Source organism: Stegostoma tigrinum, chromosome 1 (genome assembly GCF_030684315.1).
Source record: "Stegostoma tigrinum isolate sSteTig4 chromosome 1, sSteTig4.hap1, whole genome shotgun sequence".
NCBI lineage: Eukaryota > Metazoa > Chordata > Chondrichthyes > Orectolobiformes > Stegostomatidae > Stegostoma > Stegostoma tigrinum.
The window spans coordinates 95,777,586-95,798,437 of NC_081354.1; the positions used below are offsets into that span (position 1 = coordinate 95,777,586).

Sequence of the window (20,852 nt, forward strand, 5' to 3'; positions counted from 1 at the left end):
CGCTGTTAAGATGTAGTTGACATTAACAAGGATAATAATAAAAAACAAACAGATCAAGAACAGTTCAGTGCATGACAGTCGTCAGGTACACAAGTTCTGAATGGTGTAAAATCAGTGGGTGGCTAACCTCATCTTGGCTGGTAAATGATCACATCAAAGTAACATTAAATTATTTTAAAGAGGGAAAAAAATTGATCAAGGATGGTCAAATCAATTTGTCAATTATGAATTAACACAGTTATCTCATTCTAGGGTTGTGCTGAGAACTAAGCAGCTAGCTCCACACACAGCTTTTCACACCTTTTTTATTTGGCTTATTGTATGTGGAGAATCTCTCCATCACCAGTAGGTTTTGTAACTATACATATTCAAAAATGCAATTAGCTTCCTCAGTTTCATGGGTTTCTAAAACTAAGAACTTGCTCTATATATTCAACTCTTCCGCTCAAATTACATTACACAGACAGGGCTGGAGAAAGTCTGCAAATTAGGAGCCAAATTTCTTTGCCCTGGTAAAGGAGAATAGTTAGAAAATCTCTACGTAGCAGACATAAAGAGATGTTTCATTTCTATAACGTCAGCTCATTTAATACATCTTTTCTCTAGAAGCAAACAGTTAGTATGTTGAAACACTTTTCTGCAGCATCTCACAGAACATTGCAGTACTTAACAAAGGATGTGCATGTGTCCTCATACTTTTCACTCAATATAAGAAAATTCATATTAAAAGCATTACCTTAGAATTATATGGTCATTGAGAATTGATTACTGTAAAACGCCACCAAGAAATGTATAATTGATTCATGCTATGCAGGAGGTATAGTTTTACATGTAGCCTGTACAGACCAGTGATAATCACAGAATCAATTGCAAAGTCATACACAACAGAACAATAGTTCAGGCAGCTCAGCTACCTGCTTACTTCCAATTTACTCCATGTTCAGCATCTGATTCATTTTTCTCCCAGCCTGTCTCTCCACTAAAGACTCCAGGATTCCATTTCTTATCCCCTAGAGCTTCTTATTCCTAATAGGCTTCAGATCATTTCTATCTTGCAATTCTTGTGTTCACTCAGGGGCTTTGTCCCTTGGCCCATGGGAAATACAGAGGTGAAATTAAAACAGTTTGTAAAGAAGGTCTGGTCATTATTTTTAATAATTTCTTCAATACAAAGATACCAAACGCTAATTAGAAGAAAGGCATGTCTCCCACACAGTGCTCACTGAGAATGCATGATTTTCTCAGGGTTGAAACAATATAGCATGTCAGGGGTAACATATGCCTTGCTGTTAAAGTGGATCTGTATGAAATCTGTTTTGTCCCCTTCAGAGCATAACAGCAGACTAATTACTGTGTCTTACCAAGGATAATTAGAAACTAATTGTCCTTGGGTAAACAACACTGCAAACACTGACCATCAGCATTATGTGCCGACAGTTAACAACACTGAAGCTCTTCACATTAACTATTACATCTTGGTAATAAATAAAGGATTACTTTTTCTAACCTGTAAATGCCACTAACTCAAACATTATTCAGAGATTTCAGAATGATTTGCTCCCAGATATTGTACAACAAGATTAAAATAAGGTGAAACAAAGGCAGTGCAGGCCAGCTCAGCCAACACACTTCTCTCCCCTATTCTTCCAGGGAATTACCTTGGCTGTGCTCATCATTTTTCTTGCTCACATTTCGGAACCTGCAATGTGACAAACCGTCTGCACTCACTACCAACGACTATTCATACTGCGGAATTCATGGCCAACTAATTAAAAAGAAATATTGATTGTAGGTTCTGTGTAATCCATGTTAAACCATGAGAGAAAGATAAACTTTTTTTTATAAAAAATGCTTCTCTGGCATTTTAATTCATTCAGTTTTCAATTCATATTTTCAACTCAAGTAAACACTATGAATGATCATCTGTGATTTAGCGATATTAATATCACTTTTTAATGTTTGGATTTCAAATTAATGTCATATCGGTGTTGGTTACTTTTGTGCAGAGACTAACAAAATAGGTCAGAGTCCTTCCAATGGCGTGGTCTCATTCAGAATATGTCAGAGAGCAGATGACTGCAAAACCCCTGGAGTGTTAATGGAAGATTGTTGATTTTCAGCTTTGCTTTGCATCATCCCAGCTTTTGAAGCTTGGTTAGCTTAGTTTTCATTTAACATTGCTCACATCCCACAATTGAACATCGTTGGTTAACCAGTATTTTTTGCCCGTTCCTAGTTGCCCTTGAGAATGCAGTGGTAATTTGCAATGCAGAGAGATACGAACAGTGTAGATTCGCTTCACTACAGGAAGTAAACATTGAAAGACATTAGCTTGCTTTTGGTTTAACATAATTGACTGATCTTAATTTAGAAATGCCCAAACTTAAAGGTTTTATGGCAGTTTTGAACAGTAACTGATCTGGGTCAGCATCAAATATAGTTTATTTTCTATAAAGGGTTATAGGACAGTTCAAGGAAAGCTCTGTTACATTGGTGTAAATGTTTAACTTGTGAAATTTTCAAATCAGAGTTTTCTGATGAAGGGTCTAGGCCCGAGACATCAGCTTTCCTGCTCCTAAGATGCTGCCTGGCCTGCTGTGTTCATCCAGCTGTACACCTAGTTATCTCAAATTTTCAAATCATGAGTGTTTGATTAGAATTCAGCAGATTATTAAGACTGAAAATGTTTAAGCTTTCAGTATTGGGAGTATTTATGCAATATTTCACAGTTCACAGGAAAGAACTATACAGAAGTTGTTAAATCAAGCCTAAAAGATTTGATACGGAAAAATAATTTATCTGGATTTGGAACATGCTATGATAATGGCATGGGAAAATAAGTGTGACTTTGTTTTGCTATGTTTAAATATCTTTCACAGTGTGTTCTGTTTTTAGATTGTTTGCATATTGTTTCATTATTTATTGCATGTAGTAAACTTATGAGAGCGCGTCTGTAGCATTGTGTTTATTTTTCAGTAACGTACCACTTCAAGTAAAATTTAAAATGTTAATAAGTTGATCCATCAAGCCAGGTTTCATACTGGCATCTGAGTTCCCCAGTTGCACCATCAGCTGATATTGTAACAAAATTCACTGTGGAAGACAGAACAAGCAATCTATTTAGTCCATGAATATTTGTGAGGGTAAATCAAAAATGTTTAAAGCAGGCATTTTAAACTAACTTTGCAGTTTTCAGAAATAATGGGAACTGCAGATGCTGGAGAATCCAAGATAACAAAGTGTGGAGCTGGATGAACACAGCAGGCCAAGCAGCATCTCAGGAGCACAAAAGCTGACGTTTCGGGCCTAGACCCTTCACCAGAGAGGGGGAAGGGGAGAGGGAACTGGAATAAATAGGGAGAGAAGGGGACGTGGACCGAAGATGGAGAGAAAAGAACACAGGTAGAGAGGAGAGTATAGGTGGGGAGGTAGGGAGGGGATAGGTCAGTCCAGGGAAGACGGACAGGTCAAGGAGGTGGGATGAGGTTAGTAGGTAGGAAATGGAGGTGCGGCTTGAGGTGGGAGGTAGGGATGGGTGAGAGGAAGAACAGGTTAGGGAGGCAGGGACAGGCTGGGCTAGTTTTGGGATGCAGTGGGGGAAGGGGAGATTTTGAAGCTGGTGCACCTCCCAGTCGCAAACCATTTTAACTCCCACTCCCATTCCTCAGACGACATGTCCATCATGGGCCTCCTGTAGTGCCACAATGATGCCACCCGAAGGTTGCAGGAACAGCAACTCATATTCCGCTGAACCCTGCAGCCCAATGGTTTCAATGTGGACTTCACCAGCTTCAATATCTCCCCTTCACCCACTGCATCCCAAAACCAGACCAGCCTGTCCCCGCCTCCCTAACCTGTTCTTCCTCTCACCTATCCCTTCCTCCCACCTCAAGCCGCACCCCCATCCCCTACCTACTAACCTCATCCCGCCTCCTCGACCTGTCCGTCTTCCCTGGGCTGACGTATCCCCTCCCTACCTCCCCACCTATACTCTCCTCTCCACCTATCTTCTTTTCTCTCCATCTTCGGTCCACCTCCCCCTCTCTCCCTATTTATTCCAGAACCCTCACCCCATCCCCCTCTCTGATGAAGGGTCTAGGCCCGAAACGTCAGCTTTTTTGCAGTTTTCAGTGCAATATCATAAATAGTGCATTTGTGAGTCATTTGTCTTGAATGTCACTGAGATATATTAGGGGGTAAAATTAGATTACACTGACTCACTGTCACTAGTCATGCTCACAGAATGATCCCTGCATTGAAACAGGTAGACTCAAGGAATAAGTAATTCTGGGCCCCATAGCTCACCTAAATTGGAGTAGCAATTGCAGATGAGTTAGCTTAATGAAAGCAAATCTGAGAGTATGAGATACAAGATATTTGGCTGGAGATTTCTTCTGTACTCTGTGAAACAAAGCCACAAATAGATTTTGAAATTTAATACAAGATTCAATAGCAAAAGGTGACTACCAAGTTCATTTCCCATCAGAAGTATCACATGTACACCACAATTGATATAAGGTGCACTCTATCCAAGTAAACAGGACTTATTTCATCTCAAACAAACAAAGGTTGTCAATGAGTCATGAAAACTTAAAACCTGGGCAACTATTGCACTGAATGACAAAATACAAGATTGCAGATGGGCTAACACAGCCAACTTTCCACCTCACTCATCTCAGGAAGACTAGACGCAAGCCATTTTGCCATCATTGAGTCATAGAGATGTAGAGTACAGGAACAGATCCTTCCGTCCAACTCATCCATGCTGACCAGATGACCTAAATTAATCTAGTCCCATCTGCTAGAAGTTGGCCCAAATGCCTCTAAGCCCTCCCTATTCATATGTCCATCCAGATGCTCTTTTAAATGTGTAACTGTACCAGCCTACACCACCTCCTCTGGCAGTTTCATTCCATATACATACCACCCTCTGTATGAAAAAGTTGCTCCTTAGGACCCTTTTAAATCTTTCCCCTCTCACTTTATACTTATGCCCTCTAGTTTTAGGCTCTCTTACCCTGGGGAAAAGGCCTTGGCTATTCTGCCTCTCCGTGCACCTCATGATTTTATAGACCTCTTTAATGTCACCACTCAGCCTCCATTACTCCGGTGAAAATAGCCCCAGCCTATTCAGCCTCTCCCTATAGCTCAGACACTCCAACCCCGGCAACAGCCTTGTAAATCTTTTCTAAACTCTTTCAAGTTTCACAAAATCTTTCCTGTAGCAAGGAGACAAGAACTGAAGACAGCATGCCGAAAGCGGCTTAACCAATTTCCCGCACATCCACATGGTACCCTCCCATCACAATGCACTCCAGGTACAAATGAACAAAGGGTTCAATTCAATCATTTTTCTATGCTGTATTATCAAATTGTGAAAGAATTACTGCAACAGGCATATAACTGACAGCAGAATTCAAATGATCTACTTATTCCCTGTAACTTAATCCACTGAGGTGGTTTCTTTTGTAATTGCTACTCAAGAGTTTAAGACTAATTTGCTTTAGTTGCTTAAAAATATCACTTCTCAGTTACAAGAAAGTGACAACTGCTATTTTCAGAATGTAACAATAGCAGGATTTTTAAAAAAAAACAGCCCTTTCTATTTATGTAAGGAGAAGCTAATTTCAGCATTCTTCGCTATTTAACCACAATGGGGAAGGAAATGAGCTGGAACGTGCATTGGATAAACAAGGCCAGGAGAATCAAACATCTGAAAGGAGAATCAAAGAAGTGATGGGAATATACTGTATAGGTGTGCGGAAGTGTCAGAATACAGATTGTTCAAAATGATTAAAACAGCTATTTCACCGTCAAGGGAGTTAAATACATTTCAGTAGGCAGAGAATCTGGATTGGTCCCCTGCGGAAGGTCCTGATCTCAGCTACCAAGTCAATGAAAAACTGAAGCACCTCCTAAGAGGGAGGCGGAAAAGTACAAGGTAATTCATCAATACATTTTCATTGACATTTGGAGGATCTAATGTTAGAGATAAAGGAGAGATAAAACTTGTTCAGGATTTTTATTTTTCTTGTGGAAGGATATTTGAATTCAGTTAGGTTTAATTGTGTTTTAGAAATAAGTGAACTTGCATAAATTTTCTTTTAATAAATGCCCATAGATTGTAGGTAATGAACATACGTATCACAGCAAGTTTTTGCAGTTCAAAGTCATGACAAAAGCAAGTAGCTAGTTTACAAAAGGCACGAGATACTCAGAATAATACTTTCCTCCCGTGTTTTTGGAGAATGAACAAGATTGACTGAAGTTAAAATGACTTGCTTTAATTGTTTTACTGTGCATTCACTTGCTGTCTGCAAAATAAAATCAGTGGGTAATATCAGCCCATGATTGGTGCGGGTAATGGAGAGCAGTGCGGGAGAATATAGAGAAAATAAAATATCTAACTCTCAATGCCAAGAGAAAAAAGTCCAATTTTCCTGTTAAGGTTTAAACAGCTAAACAAAAACCTCACCTGACAGCGTGGAACACCTTATTTCCAATATTTGATTCTCTTCACGAACTAATCTCGCCTCATTTATATGCAGTTCATGATTCTTCAATGCTTTGGTGAGAAACTAGATGGCGATATTTCGCAACTAGTGGGTGCAGCTTACCACTTGCTTCTCTGGGCTTCCAGACAGTTGGATAGTTCATTTACCAGCATCTCACTGAATGCTCCAGAAGCAACAATTGACTCCACCCTTTCTTCACAATTGGCAAAAGACAAACCTCTTCACATCATTATATCTGATCTTGGACTAATTCCTAGTGACTCATTGAACAATTCATTATATTTGGAGCCAAGCATCACATTCCAATGTAATGGCCCTACCTGGTATCTGCACAGGATGAATCTCATAGCTCTTAGCTTATATTCTGAGTGTTAATTTACTTTCCTCATATCCCCAGCATCTTGCCCTTGCTTATTATCGTATTGCTGATATGGTGAGAACCTCCAAGGATACCATCTCGGCCTTGACTTGCTTTTTAGCATTGACAGAAAACCACAAAGATCACCACGGCAGCTGGCACTGAATAGTCAAGGAGTGTGCACATTGCTGTATGGCACCACACTACATCAATGTCACATCTGTGCAATGTGCCAGCAGTGTACATGGCAAACAGATGCTGTATGTTTTTCAAACAAATGGACATACTGTATCTGAAAGTCTAAGGGGAACAGTCCTCAGTGGACTGAAGGGGGACTATTGTCAGTCACAGGCTGCCACCCTGACCATAGGACAATCCAGCAGGTCAGGCCCAACTGGCTCAGGAGTTACAGGCAAATCAGTCATAGAGTCATACAGCACAAAACAGACCCTTTGGTCCAACTCATCCACGCTGACCAAGTGGTCCAATCTAAATTAATCCCACTTACTTGTGTTTGATCCATATACCTCTATAACTTTCATATTCATGTTAACTGTCCAAACGTCTTTAAAGTGTGGTAACTGTACCTACATCTACCACTTCCTCTGACAGTTTGCTCCATACATAGAGCGCCCTCTGTGAGTAAAAGTTACCACTTAGGTCCCTTTTAGAGCTTTTTCCTCTCACCTCCAGTGTATGCCCCCTAGTTTTGATCTCCCCACTTAATGAAAAGATGTTTGCTATTCACCTTTTCTATGTCTCTTGTGATTTTATAAGCCTCTGTAAGGTCACCCCTCAACCTGCTACGCTCCAGTGAAAAAAGTTCCAGCCTATCCACACTCTCCTAGTAATTTAAACCCTCCAGTCCCAGTAATATTCTTATAAATCTTTTTCTGCATCCGCTCCAGTTAATAATATCCTTCTTTTTGCGGGCAAACAGAACTGTGTACAGAATTCCAGTACCGCCATAACATGACAACACAACTCCTATACTCAATGCTCTGACCAAAGAAGGCAAGCATGGCAAAAGCTTTCTTAACCAGCTTGTCTACCTGGGATGCAACTTTCAAGGAACTATGTACCTGGACCCCTCAGTCTTTCTGTTTGACAACACCCCCAGGGCCCTACCACTAGCTAGAATTCCTGCCCTTGTTTGTTTTACCAAAATGCAATACCTTGCATTTATCTAAATTAAACTCCATCTGCCACTGCTCAGCTCTTTGGCCCAACTGATCAAGATCTCTTTGTTATCTTTGATAACCTTCTTCACTATCAACTGTATCATCAATCTTGGCGTCATCTACAAACTTACTAACCATACTTCCTAATATTCTCATCCAAATTGTTTATATAAATGATAAACAAAAGTGGATCCAGCACCATTCCCTGTGGAACACCACTGGTCACAGGCCAGTCAGGGAGCTGAAGAAACATAAATCAGGGAGCAAGGTTACACTCAATTGGAATGCCCCCATAACCCAGTGCAGGGGGTGCGTCATAGTCAATTAGTCCCTATAGTTATAGCAGTAAATGTCAAGGAGGGTTATCAGGGGACAGTGTAAGCTGTGACGGAGAAAGCGGGAAGCGCAAGTGTGGTCATTTGATGCATTATGCTGGGATGCAGAGGAAGCAATGGAAGTGAAGGTGATTGCAGGACACCAAATGACAGGATGGGACATGATTTTGTATAGGACAACACTGGGGAGGGTTTCAAGGATATTGACCGTTACAGGAAAAGGATCAGTGGGGAGCCTGAAAGTCAACGGGCTTGACAGGGTCAGCGACGTGAAAGAGATGTGTGAAAGGTGGGGCAGGAAACCTGAGTAGCCGGCAGAGCCCGGCACTACCTCCACGAATGAGAACTGGAACTGTGACATCTTTGAGCAAACCTTACCTGTATAGTAAGGATGAGAAATGGCTGCCAATACATTGACAGCAGGCGGAGTAAATTACATTGTTTTGGTAAGCAGGGGCAGAATCAACATGTTGACACTGAAGACATGTCCCCATGGTTTTTAAGTGCCAACTACTGTCCATCCTTGAGTGAGTGTGCACTTGTTTCCTTGTTAATCACACATACAGAATCAAGCTTTGCATCCACAGATGCATATACTTGCAAATGACCACTTTGTTTTGTGTGTGTGCGACAAAGTGGCTGAGAGTGTGGCATGTGAGAGGAGGCAGTGGTTAATTGGAAAGCGTTCACATTAATTAGAACATCATCGAGGGCATTGGTAAAGTACGAAGTCTCGGCTACATTCATGATTGTAAGGGTCGAACGATATCTAAAATCTGTTGCTGTCCAGGATGCTTCTCCGAGATGAATAATTCCTGACCCATATAACTGCTATCCTCTTCAAAATCTGAACAGGCTGCAAGACTACTTAACTGATATTGTGGCCACAGATCCTAGTGTTAAAATGACTGTCAATTAGACGTATTGGACATAGACATTTTACCATTAAAATTACATATACATTTACAGTTCTGAAAGAGATGTGTCAGCAATGTTGCCTATGTTAGCTCAAAACAATTGTCTAGGTGCAGTCACAAGGTTTACAGCAGAGAGTGCAGGGATTCTCCTCTGTAGTGGAGCATGCTAGTCTGGAAGGTGGAGGTCACATGAATTCTAACAGTGTGAGTTTAAGAGAAAAGAGGGCATTCTTTGGCTAATGGAGTAGCACGAAATTCTGAAGATTCTCAGACAGGGAGTGTTCACTGGTGATTGGACAACGTTCAGCAATATTCATGACTCCTCAGATAGTGAAGCAGTCCATGTTCACCTGGGCAACATTCAGGCTTAAGCTGATTAGTGTCAAGTAACATTCATGCCAGACAAATGCCCGGCAATGTCTATTTATGGTAAGTGACAGTATAATCACTGCCTCTGATATTCACTACATCCTCCAATATCAACATCCTGGAAATTGCCATTGGCAAGAAACTCAACTGGACTTGCCATATAAACACAGTGGCTACAAGAGCAGTTCAGGGGCTAGGAGGCCTAGAAAGAGTATCTCATTGGTTTGGAAGCTGCTATCGGAGAAGCCTGGAATGACGACTGATGTACAAGGAGAAATTGAGTTGGTTACAGAGTCCAAAAGTGGGCGGTTTTGGGGCGAGGGGAAAGATTCAAAGGGACCCGAGGGCAAATTTTTCACATAGAGGGGGTGTGCATGTACGGAACGAGCTGCCAAAGGAAGTGATGGAGGTGAGTACAATTACAACATTTAAAAGGCATCTGGATGGATACATGAGTCGCAAGGGTTTAGAAGGATATGGATCAAATGCTGGCAAATGGGGCTATATCAGATTAGAGTAGCCGGTCAGTATAAACAAGTTGGACTGAAGGGTGTTTAATTCTATGACTCTATGGTGAGGATTGCATTCCCCAAGTTTGGAAGAATGAGGGGGAATATCACTGAAATTCATATAATTCTAAAAGAAATGGACAGGTTAGATATAGAAAGCATGTTCCCAACGGTGGGGAAGATCAGAACCAGGATCACAGTTTAAGGACAAGAAATAAACCTTATAAAGAGGAGAAATTTCTTCACTCAGTAGTGAGTCTGTGGAATTAACTCCCACAGGATGTGGCTGAGGCCAAAACATTATGAGTTTTCGAGAAGGAAATAGATATATCTCCTGTGGCTAAATGGAGCAATTGATATGAAGGGCATGGAGGGCGAGTACAGTGGAATCATGATATTGAGTTTGATGATCAGCCATGATTATATTGAATGGCGGAGCAGGTTCAAGGGTCAAATGGCTAACTCTGTTCCTATCTTCTATGAGTCTTGGCAAACTTGTCAGTGCATCTTGTAAATGGTACACACTGTTTGTAATGTGTATTGGTGGTGGAAGGAGTGAATGTTTGTGGACACAGTGCCAATCAAATGGGCTGCTTTGAATCAAATCACAACAGAAAAGTAAAAAAGCAAACTCATCAGATTGCCTGGTGTTAACCTAGTACACCTGAAAAAGCTTACTTGCTGACATTTGGAGGCTCTCGTCAAAACTGGGAGAGCAGTCGCACAGATTAGTCAAGTAACAGCCAGCCATTCATCCTCGTGAACTGTAACCACTGGCGGAAGTTAACAATGCATTCTGGAAATTAGAAATGCACCTTATCTTTGTGAGTTTTGTCCAGTTAAACTTCGCACCTTCCCCAACTAGTCACCTTATCAGTGCAACTTTTAGGTTGAGTTAACATCTAAAGAACTTAGTTTTGAAGACAGCCTTTTTTGAATGATAACTGGTACACATTGTTCAAGAGAGTCTTAACAGGGAGACTCTGTACTATGTACATGATGTTCTGTTAAAGAAATATAATTATCTTTTGTCAGATTATAATTACATGAAGTATTACTTCTTTCTTCAGAAACATACAGGAGAAATGGCCATTCGGTTGGCTACTTTGTTCAAGCACTGCTTCAGCAAACAGAGCACAGCTCATTAGCCTGATGTCATGCATTGATGTATTGTCTTTTATCATGTGATCAAGCATCCCAAGGCAACTTACAGGAGGAACTGCAAAAATCAAGTTATATTATGGTCATTTTGAACCTCTGAGATGATCCAGGAGCACTGGCAGAATGTAGCCAGTAATAGGGAGAAGTGATACATTTGAGAATAGCACTGGACTATCGTATTTATAAGTCATGTGTTTTAAGTTTGAAGACTGCTCATATACCACTGAGAACATTGTGTAAAAACCACCCAGGACATAGTGTTTGTAGAATGACACAAAGCAAGGCAGTTCAGAAATACATCAACTGAGGTGCTGCAGTATGAAAGGAACTATTTCAGTTTGAAGTAAATTAAAGAGTTCAAGAGAAGATTAGTGAAAAAAAAGTAGAGTTTTTAATCCTAGCAGATGCAGAAGTTCAAAACAAAAAGTCCATTTTCTTTTACTCTTTAACTATAATGAAGGCTTGTAAATCATTTTTAAATTTGAGGTACAAATAGAAAGCTTGGAGGTGGTCACTGGGGTATTGAAGATGAGACAGCTACATGTGTTTATAGAAAGTGTTTTGTCTGCATTGATCTAACAATCCTTATCCTGTGTGATCGCAAATGCTGAAAGGCGGGCCAGTGGTGTGAATGAAGAGTTAATGTACAGGAAAAGGTGCCATGATGATAAGAAGGCAGAGAAAACAGCAGGTCATATCTAAGTGAATACCCAAACTGATGAAGGCTAGAAAGCAATATGGAAGCAGGCCATTTGGCTCATTGACTCCACACCCACTCTCCAAAGAGCTTCCTACCTGAACCTAAATCCCTGCCCTATCCCTATAGCCCTGTATTTCCCATGGCTAACCCATCTAACCTGCCCATCCCTCAGCACAATAGCCAATTTACCATGGCCAATTGATGTACACATCTTTGGACTGTAAAAGGAAACCAGCGCATCTAGAGGAAATCCATGCAGCCACGGGGAGATGGTGCAAATTCCACACAGTCACCCGAGGGTGGAATCGAACCTGGGTCACTGGAGCTGACAGGCAACAGTACAATCCACTGAGCCACCGTGCTGCTTCGATGGAGGACCTTGCAAAAGTTAAGTGAGGAGGACATAGGTTCCTGCTGATGGTAGAAATAAATATATCTGATAACTTTTAAGAACAGATAGCATGGATGAAGTGCCTTCATATCTGGAAGAGTCAATAGTATAAGAAAAAAAAAGATAAGATATCTACATGCGAGAACTGAGACAAACTTTTGCAGCTGGGATCAGGGAGCCTGACAAATATGACGGAGCGCTTGGGAAAGGCAGGTGTTGAGTGGTTCTAAAGAATGACTCAAAACCAGATTCATAAGAGCCTAAAAAAAAACAGGCGCAGAACTAAGCCTTCAGCCCTTTGAGCCTGCACCATCATTCAATATGATCACGGCTGATCTTGCAATTTCAGCATCCCCACTCCCACTTTCTCTCCATACTCCTTGTCTCCAACCTCCTTCATTCCTAGCAAGGGCTGCCTCCAGAGCCCTCTTGAATATAACTAACAAACTGGCCCCACTGCTTTCTGTGGTAGAGAATTCCCAGGATTCATAACTCTCCTTGTGAAGAAATTTCTCCTCACTTCAGTCCTGAATGGCTTACACATTATTCTTAGACAGTGCTTCCACTCCATTGGAATCAACGCGCTCATCGGCAATAAAATTATATGGTGACAAGGCTTGTTAGAAAATGAGACTAAACTTTAGGACAGAGTGGATGGCTAATAGGAGGCTGGGGCAATGTAAGGAGTTACTGACAGTGAAATGGAAAGAAGGAAAAGTCAATCCTCAGAGCTCAATGGGCAGCCACTACAACTAGGGAAGGGAATGGCGCAGATTATAAAGCTGCTTCTGTGTGGTTGCAGCCAGGAATTTTCAGGTTAAAAACATAAGGAAGTCCAGGAGGGCTTGAGTCTAGCATAAAGATAGGAAGGACAATACCAGGCGAATATTGTGAAGCCAGGGTCAATGATCAATATCAGCTTGATGTAGGAAGGGGACCTTTTCAATAATGGCCAGAAAATGGTGGTAGCTAAAGGAGCTTGTGTTAATTGGGATCCTGTCCCGTTTGATTTAATCAGCAGCAGAATGTTCAGGGTCAACAGCTTCAAAAACTGCCACAGCATATTCACAGGAGCGGTTCAGAGGGAAAATGAGGCTTCTGGTAAAAGCCACCAATGACCTACTTAGAGTTCAGAGGTCACAGCCTAACTATATCATTTTTGGCACTTCTTTTTTCACCACACTCTCTGCTGCCTCTCCATCAAACAAAAAGAGAGCCAAAGAGCTGCGGACTCTGGAAATCAGAAACAAAAGCAGAAATTGCTGGAAGAACTCAGCAGGTCTGGCAGCATCTGTGGAAAGAAAACAAAGTTGACATTTTGGGTCCAGTGAGCCTTCCTCAGAGCTGATGGTAGTGAGGAAAAGTTTGGTATATATCGTGAAGGTGGGGGATGGGGGAGTAAATGTTACGTGGAGGTGCAGCCCAGAGAAAGAGAAAAACAGTTCGACAGACAAACAAGTGGGTAACGGTTAGCACGGGAGAATCCGTTCAGTAGAATACATTGAGTGAAGTGCAGGTATGACCCGTATTCGCTGTTTACAATATGGTCTCCTCTATATTGCAGAAGCAAAGCTCAGGCTGGGAGAATGCTTTGCGAAACACCTACGCTCTGACTGCAAGAATGACCCGAGTGTTCAGTTGCCTGCCACACCAACACACTACCATGTTCCCAGGCCAACATCTGTGTCTCAGGCTTGCTGCATTGCTCCAGCAAAGCTCCAAGATAGCGGCAAGATCCACCTCTGCCTGGGGACCCTGCAGCCTTCTGGACTCAATATTGAGTTCAATAATATCTCTCATGTCCTTATCCCAATGCCCACCCTACAGGCCTTGTCATCGCCTGAGCTGCTCCAACTAACAACGAATTGTCAGCTACTAATAATCCCCATTAACAGCTATTCACTCATTCAGATTCACCTTCACCCGTTCCTTTGTCCATCTAACTGTTTTTCTCTCTCTTTGGTCTCCATCCCCACTTATTATTTATTCCTCCCACCCACTCCCCACTTTCAGCATATATACCTTTCCTCAGCTAAAGTCAGGTCTGAAGAAGGGTCAATGCCTAAAGCATTAACTCTGCTTTCCTTCCACAGATACAGCCAGACCTGCTGAGTTTTTCCAGCAATTTCTGTTTTTGTTCCCTTTCCACACAGTTTTAGGTTATGCATTCCTTTTTCTTTGTTTGCTGTTTTGTACCTGCTAAAATACTAAATGTTAATCAAAGTACAGGAGTTAGAAATGTGTTTTCAAACAGTTCTTAATGCTACTGGCAAAGAAAAAGAAGTTGCTCTTTTTGATAACAAGGTGTAGAGCTGGATGAACACAGGCCAAGCAGCATCAGAGGAGCAGGAAGGCTGACGTTTTCCCAGTCTTCAAAGAACAAAGAACAATACAGCACAGGAACGGGCTGTTCAGCCCTCCAAACCTGCACCAACACATTTTGCCCTTCCATACTGAAAGTGTCTTTACTTATAGGATCCGTGTCCCTCTATTCCCTTCCTATTCATGTAAGTGTCCTGGTGTTTCTCAAAAGCAGATGCAACAGCAGCTGCCACCACCCCCTCTGGCAGTGCATTCCAGGCAGTCACCATCCATTGATTCAAAAACGTGCTTCACACATCTCTTAAATTTCCCCCTTGCATTTTGAACCTGTGTCCCCTAGGAACTGACCACTCCATCCTGGGAAAAAAAACCTCATACTTTCCATGCCACTCACAATCTTATAAACTTCTATCAGGTCATCCCTCAGCCTCCTGCATTCCAGTGAAAACAGACCCAGTATATCCAACCTTTCTTCATAGCTAAAATCCGGCATTTCCAGGCAACATCATGATAAACCTTTTCTGTATCCACACCAAAGCATCCACATCCTTCTGGGCCAGAACTGTATGCAATATTCCAAGTGTGGCCTAACTAAAGTTCTGTAAAGCTTGCAGTATAACTTGTCTATCCTTACACTCCATGCCTCCTTCCAATTTAGGCAAGCATGCCATAGGCCTTTTTTACTACCTTACCTACCTGCACTGTCACTTTCAGTGATGTGCAGACCTACACATCCAGATCTCCCTGCATATCAATATGCAGTGTCTCTCAAACTTCCCAAGGTCAAATTCACTATCCCTGCGCCCACATTTTCCCATTTGTTTTCCCCACCTCCCCCTAAGCCCACTTTATCTACGGATGGCATTTTCATTCCCTAGACACATTAAAATACACGATCTATAGCACAACCCTCATCTTAGCAGACAGACAGTGTTCTTGTTAAGAAACCTACATCATTCTCTCCAGCCTACATATTTCATTGGGTAGAAAAATCAAATCTCTGTGAAGCAATTAAATTTAACAATAATTTAGTGAAAATATCTGACTTCAACTTCACATAAAGGGAAGATGTGTTCTCAAAACATAATCCCACATGTTGAATTTGTTCCAAGCCTGTTGAAGTTTTGAGTTCCTAGACCTTACAATAACAAGTAAATTGTGGAAAAGCTATATAAAACAAGCCCATTTTTAGAGAATTTCCCTACACAGGAGTGACAAAAACATCCAAAATTTAATGCATTATCCACTACACAAAAAGCTAACATGCTTTAGGACCAAGATAATAAAATGTGAGGCTGGATGAACACAGCAGGCCAAGCAGCATCTCAGGAGCACAAAAGCTGACGTTTCGGGCCTAGACCCTTCATCAGAGAGGGGGATGGGGGGAGGGAACTGGAATAAATAGGGAGAGAGGGGGAGGCGGACCGAAGATGGACAGTAAAGAAGATAGGTGGAGAGAGTGTAGGTGGGGAGGTAGGGAGGGGATAGGTCAGTCCAGGGAAGACGGACAGGTCAAGGAGGTGGGATCAGGTTAGTAGGTAGCTGGGGGTGCGGCTTGGGGTGGGAGGAAGGGATGGGTGAGAGGAAGAACCGGTTAGGGAGGCAGAGACAGGTTGGACTGGTTTTGGGATGCAGTGGGTCTCCTTCCCAAAATCCACAAACCTGCCTGCCCTGGTCGACCCATCGTCTCAGCCTGCTCCTGCCCCACCGAACTCATCTCCACCTATCTGGACTCCATTTTCTCCCCTTTGGTCCAGGAACTCCCCACCTACGTCCGTGACACCACCCACGCCCTCCACCTCCTCTAGGACTTCCAATTCCCTGGCCCACAACACCTCATATTCACCATGGACGTCCAGTCCCTGTACACCTGCATTCCGCATGGAGATGGCCTCAAGGCCCTCCGCTTCTTCCTGTCCCGCAGGCCCGACCAGGCCCCGTCCACCGACACTCTCATCCGCCTAGCTGAACTCGTCCTCACACTCAACAACTTCTCTTTTGACTCCTCCCACTTCCTACAGACTAAGGGGGTGGCCATGGGCACCCGCATGGGCCCCAGCTATGCCTGCCTCTTTGTAGGTTACGTGGAACAGTCCCTCTTCCGCACCTACACAGGCCCCAAACCCCACCTCTTCCTCCGGTACATTGATGACTGTATCGGCGCCGCCTCTTGCACCCCAGAGGAGCTCGAACAGTTCATCCACTTCACCAACACCTTCCACCCCAACCTTCAGTTCACCTGGGCCATCTCCAGCACATCCCTCACCTTCCTGGACCTCTCAGTCTCCATCTCAGGCAACCAGCTTGTAACTGATGTCCATTTCAAGCCCACCGACTCCCACATCTACCTAGAATACACCTCCTCCCACCCACCCTCCTGCAAAAATTCCATCCCCTATTCCCAATTCCTCCGCCTCCGCCGCATCTGCTCCCACGATAAGACATTCCACTCCCGCACATCCAAGATGTCCAAGTTCTTTAAGGACCGCAACTTTCCCCCCACGGTGATCGAGAATGCCCTTGACCACGTCTCCCGCATTTCCCGCGACACATCCCTCACACCCCGCCCCCGCCACAACCGCCCCAAGAGGATCCCCCTCGTTCTCACACACCACCCTACCAACCTCCGGATACAACGCATTATCCTCCGACACTTCCGCCATTTACAATCCGACCCCACCACCCAAGACATTTTTCCATCCCCTCCCCTGTCTGCTTTCCGGAGAGACCACTCTCTCCGTGACTCCCTTGTTCGCTCCACACTGCCCTCCAACCCCACCACACCCGGCACCTTCCCCTGCAACCGCAGGAAATGCTACACTTGTCCCCACACCTCCTCCCTCACCCCCATCCCAGGCCCCAAGATGACATTCCACATCAAGCAGAGGTTCACCTGCACATCTGCCAATGTGGTATACTGCATCCACTGTACCCGGTGCGGCTTCCTCTACATTGGGGAAACTAAGCGGAGGCTTGGGGACCGCTTTGCAGAACACCTCCGCTCAGTTCGCAACAAACAACTGCACCTCCCAGTCGCAAACCATTTCCACTCCCCCTCCCATTCTCTTGATGACATGTCCATCATGGGCCTCCTGCACTGCCACAATGATGCCACCCGAAGGTTGCAGGAACAGCAACTCATATTCCGCCTGGGAACCCTGCAGCCATATGGTATCAATGTGGACTTCACCAGTTTCAAAATCTCCCCTACCCCTACTGCATCCCTAAACCAGCCCAGTTCGTCCCCTCCCCCCACTGCACCACACAACCAGCCCAGCTCTTCCCCCCCACCCACTGCATCCCAAAACCAGTCCAACCTGTCTCTGCCTCCCTAACCGGTTCTTCCTCTCACCCATCCCTTCCTCCCACCCCAAGCCGCACCCCCAGCTCCCTACTAACCTCATCCCACCTCCTTGACCTGTCTGTCTTCCCTGGACTGACCTATCCCCTCCCTACCTCCCCACCTACACTCTCTCCACCTATCTTCTTTACTGTCCATCTTCGGTCCGCCTCCCCCTCTCTCCCTATTTATTCCAGTTCCCTCTCCCAATCCCCCTCTCTGATGAAGGGTCTAGGCCCGAAACGTCAGCTTTTGTGCTCCTGAGATGCTGCTTGGCCTGCCGTGTTCATCCAGCCTCACATTTTATTATCTTGGAATCTCCAGCATCTGCAGTTCCTATTATCTCTGATGCTTTAGGACCAATCACATTAGCAGGTATCCCTTCAAAAGTCTGATCTTATTATGCTGGAAGTAGTCCCTACCATTTATAAACACTGGTCTCTAACAGCAACTGTGCCATAATGGCTGCATTGTTGGTTGAGTCTGGTGTTGGCAAAGCAATGGCAGAAGGGCATCGCAGCGACATCAACGAGGTGGTCCCAGTGGCGACAGATGCAACTGTGACGTTAGTGGATCCAGCAGAGGTGTCAGACAGGCGGTGGAGGAGGAGAATCAGCAGCGAAAGAGGGTGCCTGAAGAGAGGTAACTTCAACGTTGGTTGTGTCTGGTACGGACAACACTGAAATAGTGGTGGAGGGATGGCAGCGCACGCACTGATGATGATGAGCTGGCTCACGATTCCAGGACTCTAAGTTATACGTTTTTTTTCTTATTCTTAAAACTACTCAAAATATGATCATGACGCCAGTGAAAAAGCTTATTGTTTTCTCACTGTAAAATACATGTGGCAATAAAATCATGAATACATTCATAATGAACAATCAGCTAAGATCTATTAATCATCATGCGGCATACATGACTTAGAAAAAAAAATGCACAGCAGTGAAATTTGAGGCAACCAATGAATCTCAAGGTTGTTGTCCATGCAATTTTCTCTACCATGAAAACGAGCTAAACAATTATTAACTCGTGCCAGGGAAAGAAGGGAATCAAATTCCACTGCACCCAGCTCCCACCCTCTGTCTCCAACACACTTCACTGAGTTCCCCAGCTCAGCAGGAAAAGGTAAATGGAGGGAGAATTATCCATGGGGTATATCTCATTCTTCCCAGAAATCACCTTTATAAGATGGAAGAGGTAATTGCAAAATAAAAATTGAACTGATGTGTTATTGTGCTACCAGCTGATTATATTCTTAGATATACAGACCTTTGATGTGAAAAAAATACTTATTCAGAATATTATTATTTGATTTTTTTTCAAAATTTATTCTAAATGTAGTTTATCATTGATAGTTTCACAGGTCATTTACACCAAGTTCACATTGTAGATCTACACAATTACCTTCTCATTGTTGTAGTATGACAAATTCTCACCATCAAACTTAACCCATCGTTTCTGGAACACACAATTCCTGTAAAAAAGTCAAAATAAAAGCAGTGTGACTAAATGATGTCAGTCAGTCAATCTTCAGTTAAATATATAGTTACATTGAAACCAAAACATTGAAACACACACAAAAAATAATTCTTCAGCATTCATGGCACCTCATTAGAAAATGGTGGTATAGTTCTAAGGTCGCTGGACACCGTAGAAAACCAGAATTCCAGAGTATTATACTAAATAAAAACCAAAAGTATTGCAGATACTGTAAATCCGAAACAAAAAACAGAAGTTGCAGTTGAAAGGAAGGGTTACCGGACCAGAAACTTTTTACATTGATCTCTCTTCACAGATGATGCCAGACCAGCTCAGCTTTTCCTGCAACTTCTCTTTATATTCCACAGTATTATTGTGGTGACATGGGGTTTGAATCCCACTGTGGCAGACAGCAATAAATTCAATAGAAATCCAGCAGTAAAAGCGAGTCTGATGGGCCATTCTGGAACCATTGTTGAATACCATAAATACTCATCTAGTTTATTTGTACTTCCAGGAAGGAAATCTGCCATCCTTAACTGATCTCCCCAACATATGACTCCAGGCCCACAGCAACACAGTTGACTCTGAACAGTGCTCTGATATGGCCAAGCAAACTACTCATTTCAAGGACGATTTGGAATAGGGGATAAACACTGGCCCAGCCAATGATGTTCATATCCCCATAAATTTTAAAAAGTTATAATTACCCCCAAAAAAAGTCTGTTAGTTGTGAAAAGGTGCACCTTAGACCATGACAGCGAAAACCAAAAGAGTTTTAATAATGGAATTAGAAGTATATTACATATTAATAAACATTATATGTTAATAAACTGGTTGAAAGTCATAAGTTCCACAATATCTTCATCAACCACTTCATGGTTAGAATAGCTTGATCAGGATTGGCATCAGTACAGTTGTGGTATATAATGCTCCCATGGTCCAGCACCCAGCATGTGAACACATTCTCCCACCAAAACAATGGATGCATATCATTTTGTTGCCAGGCCAATTGAAGGCTTCATTTTTAAACACTAACCAATTTGAACTTTTGATTTATTGGATGAAAAGGCTTTGTGCAGAAAATTCACACAGCCAGATTAGCTTCGACGAGAATGTAACAGGGCACTTCACTTCAGAGACATGGATTCATAACCCATATTGGAAGAATTTCATTTCCTGAAACATTTTGTCAATGATTCTGATTTTGCTGGCTCTCCCACCAACTGACTGGTTGTTGGAGGAGAAAGTACCCATGCATATTATCACATGAAC

At 42.9% G+C, this 20,852-nt stretch overlaps 1 protein-coding gene across 5 annotated transcripts in view; it reads right to left on the bottom strand.

Moving 5' to 3' along the window:
• arap2 (ArfGAP with RhoGAP domain, ankyrin repeat and PH domain 2) overlaps window positions 1-20,852 on the bottom strand; it is a 326,408-nt gene that overhangs the window by 194,377 nt on the left and 111,179 nt on the right. For all 5 annotated transcript variants that reach the window (XM_059647100.1, XM_059647094.1, XM_059647098.1 and 2 more), the window contains one exon: window positions 19,503-19,572. In XM_059647100.1, the coding sequence (XP_059503083.1) occupies window positions 19,503-19,572 (70 nt within the window). The remainder of the gene's footprint in view (window positions 1-19,502; window positions 19,573-20,852) is intronic.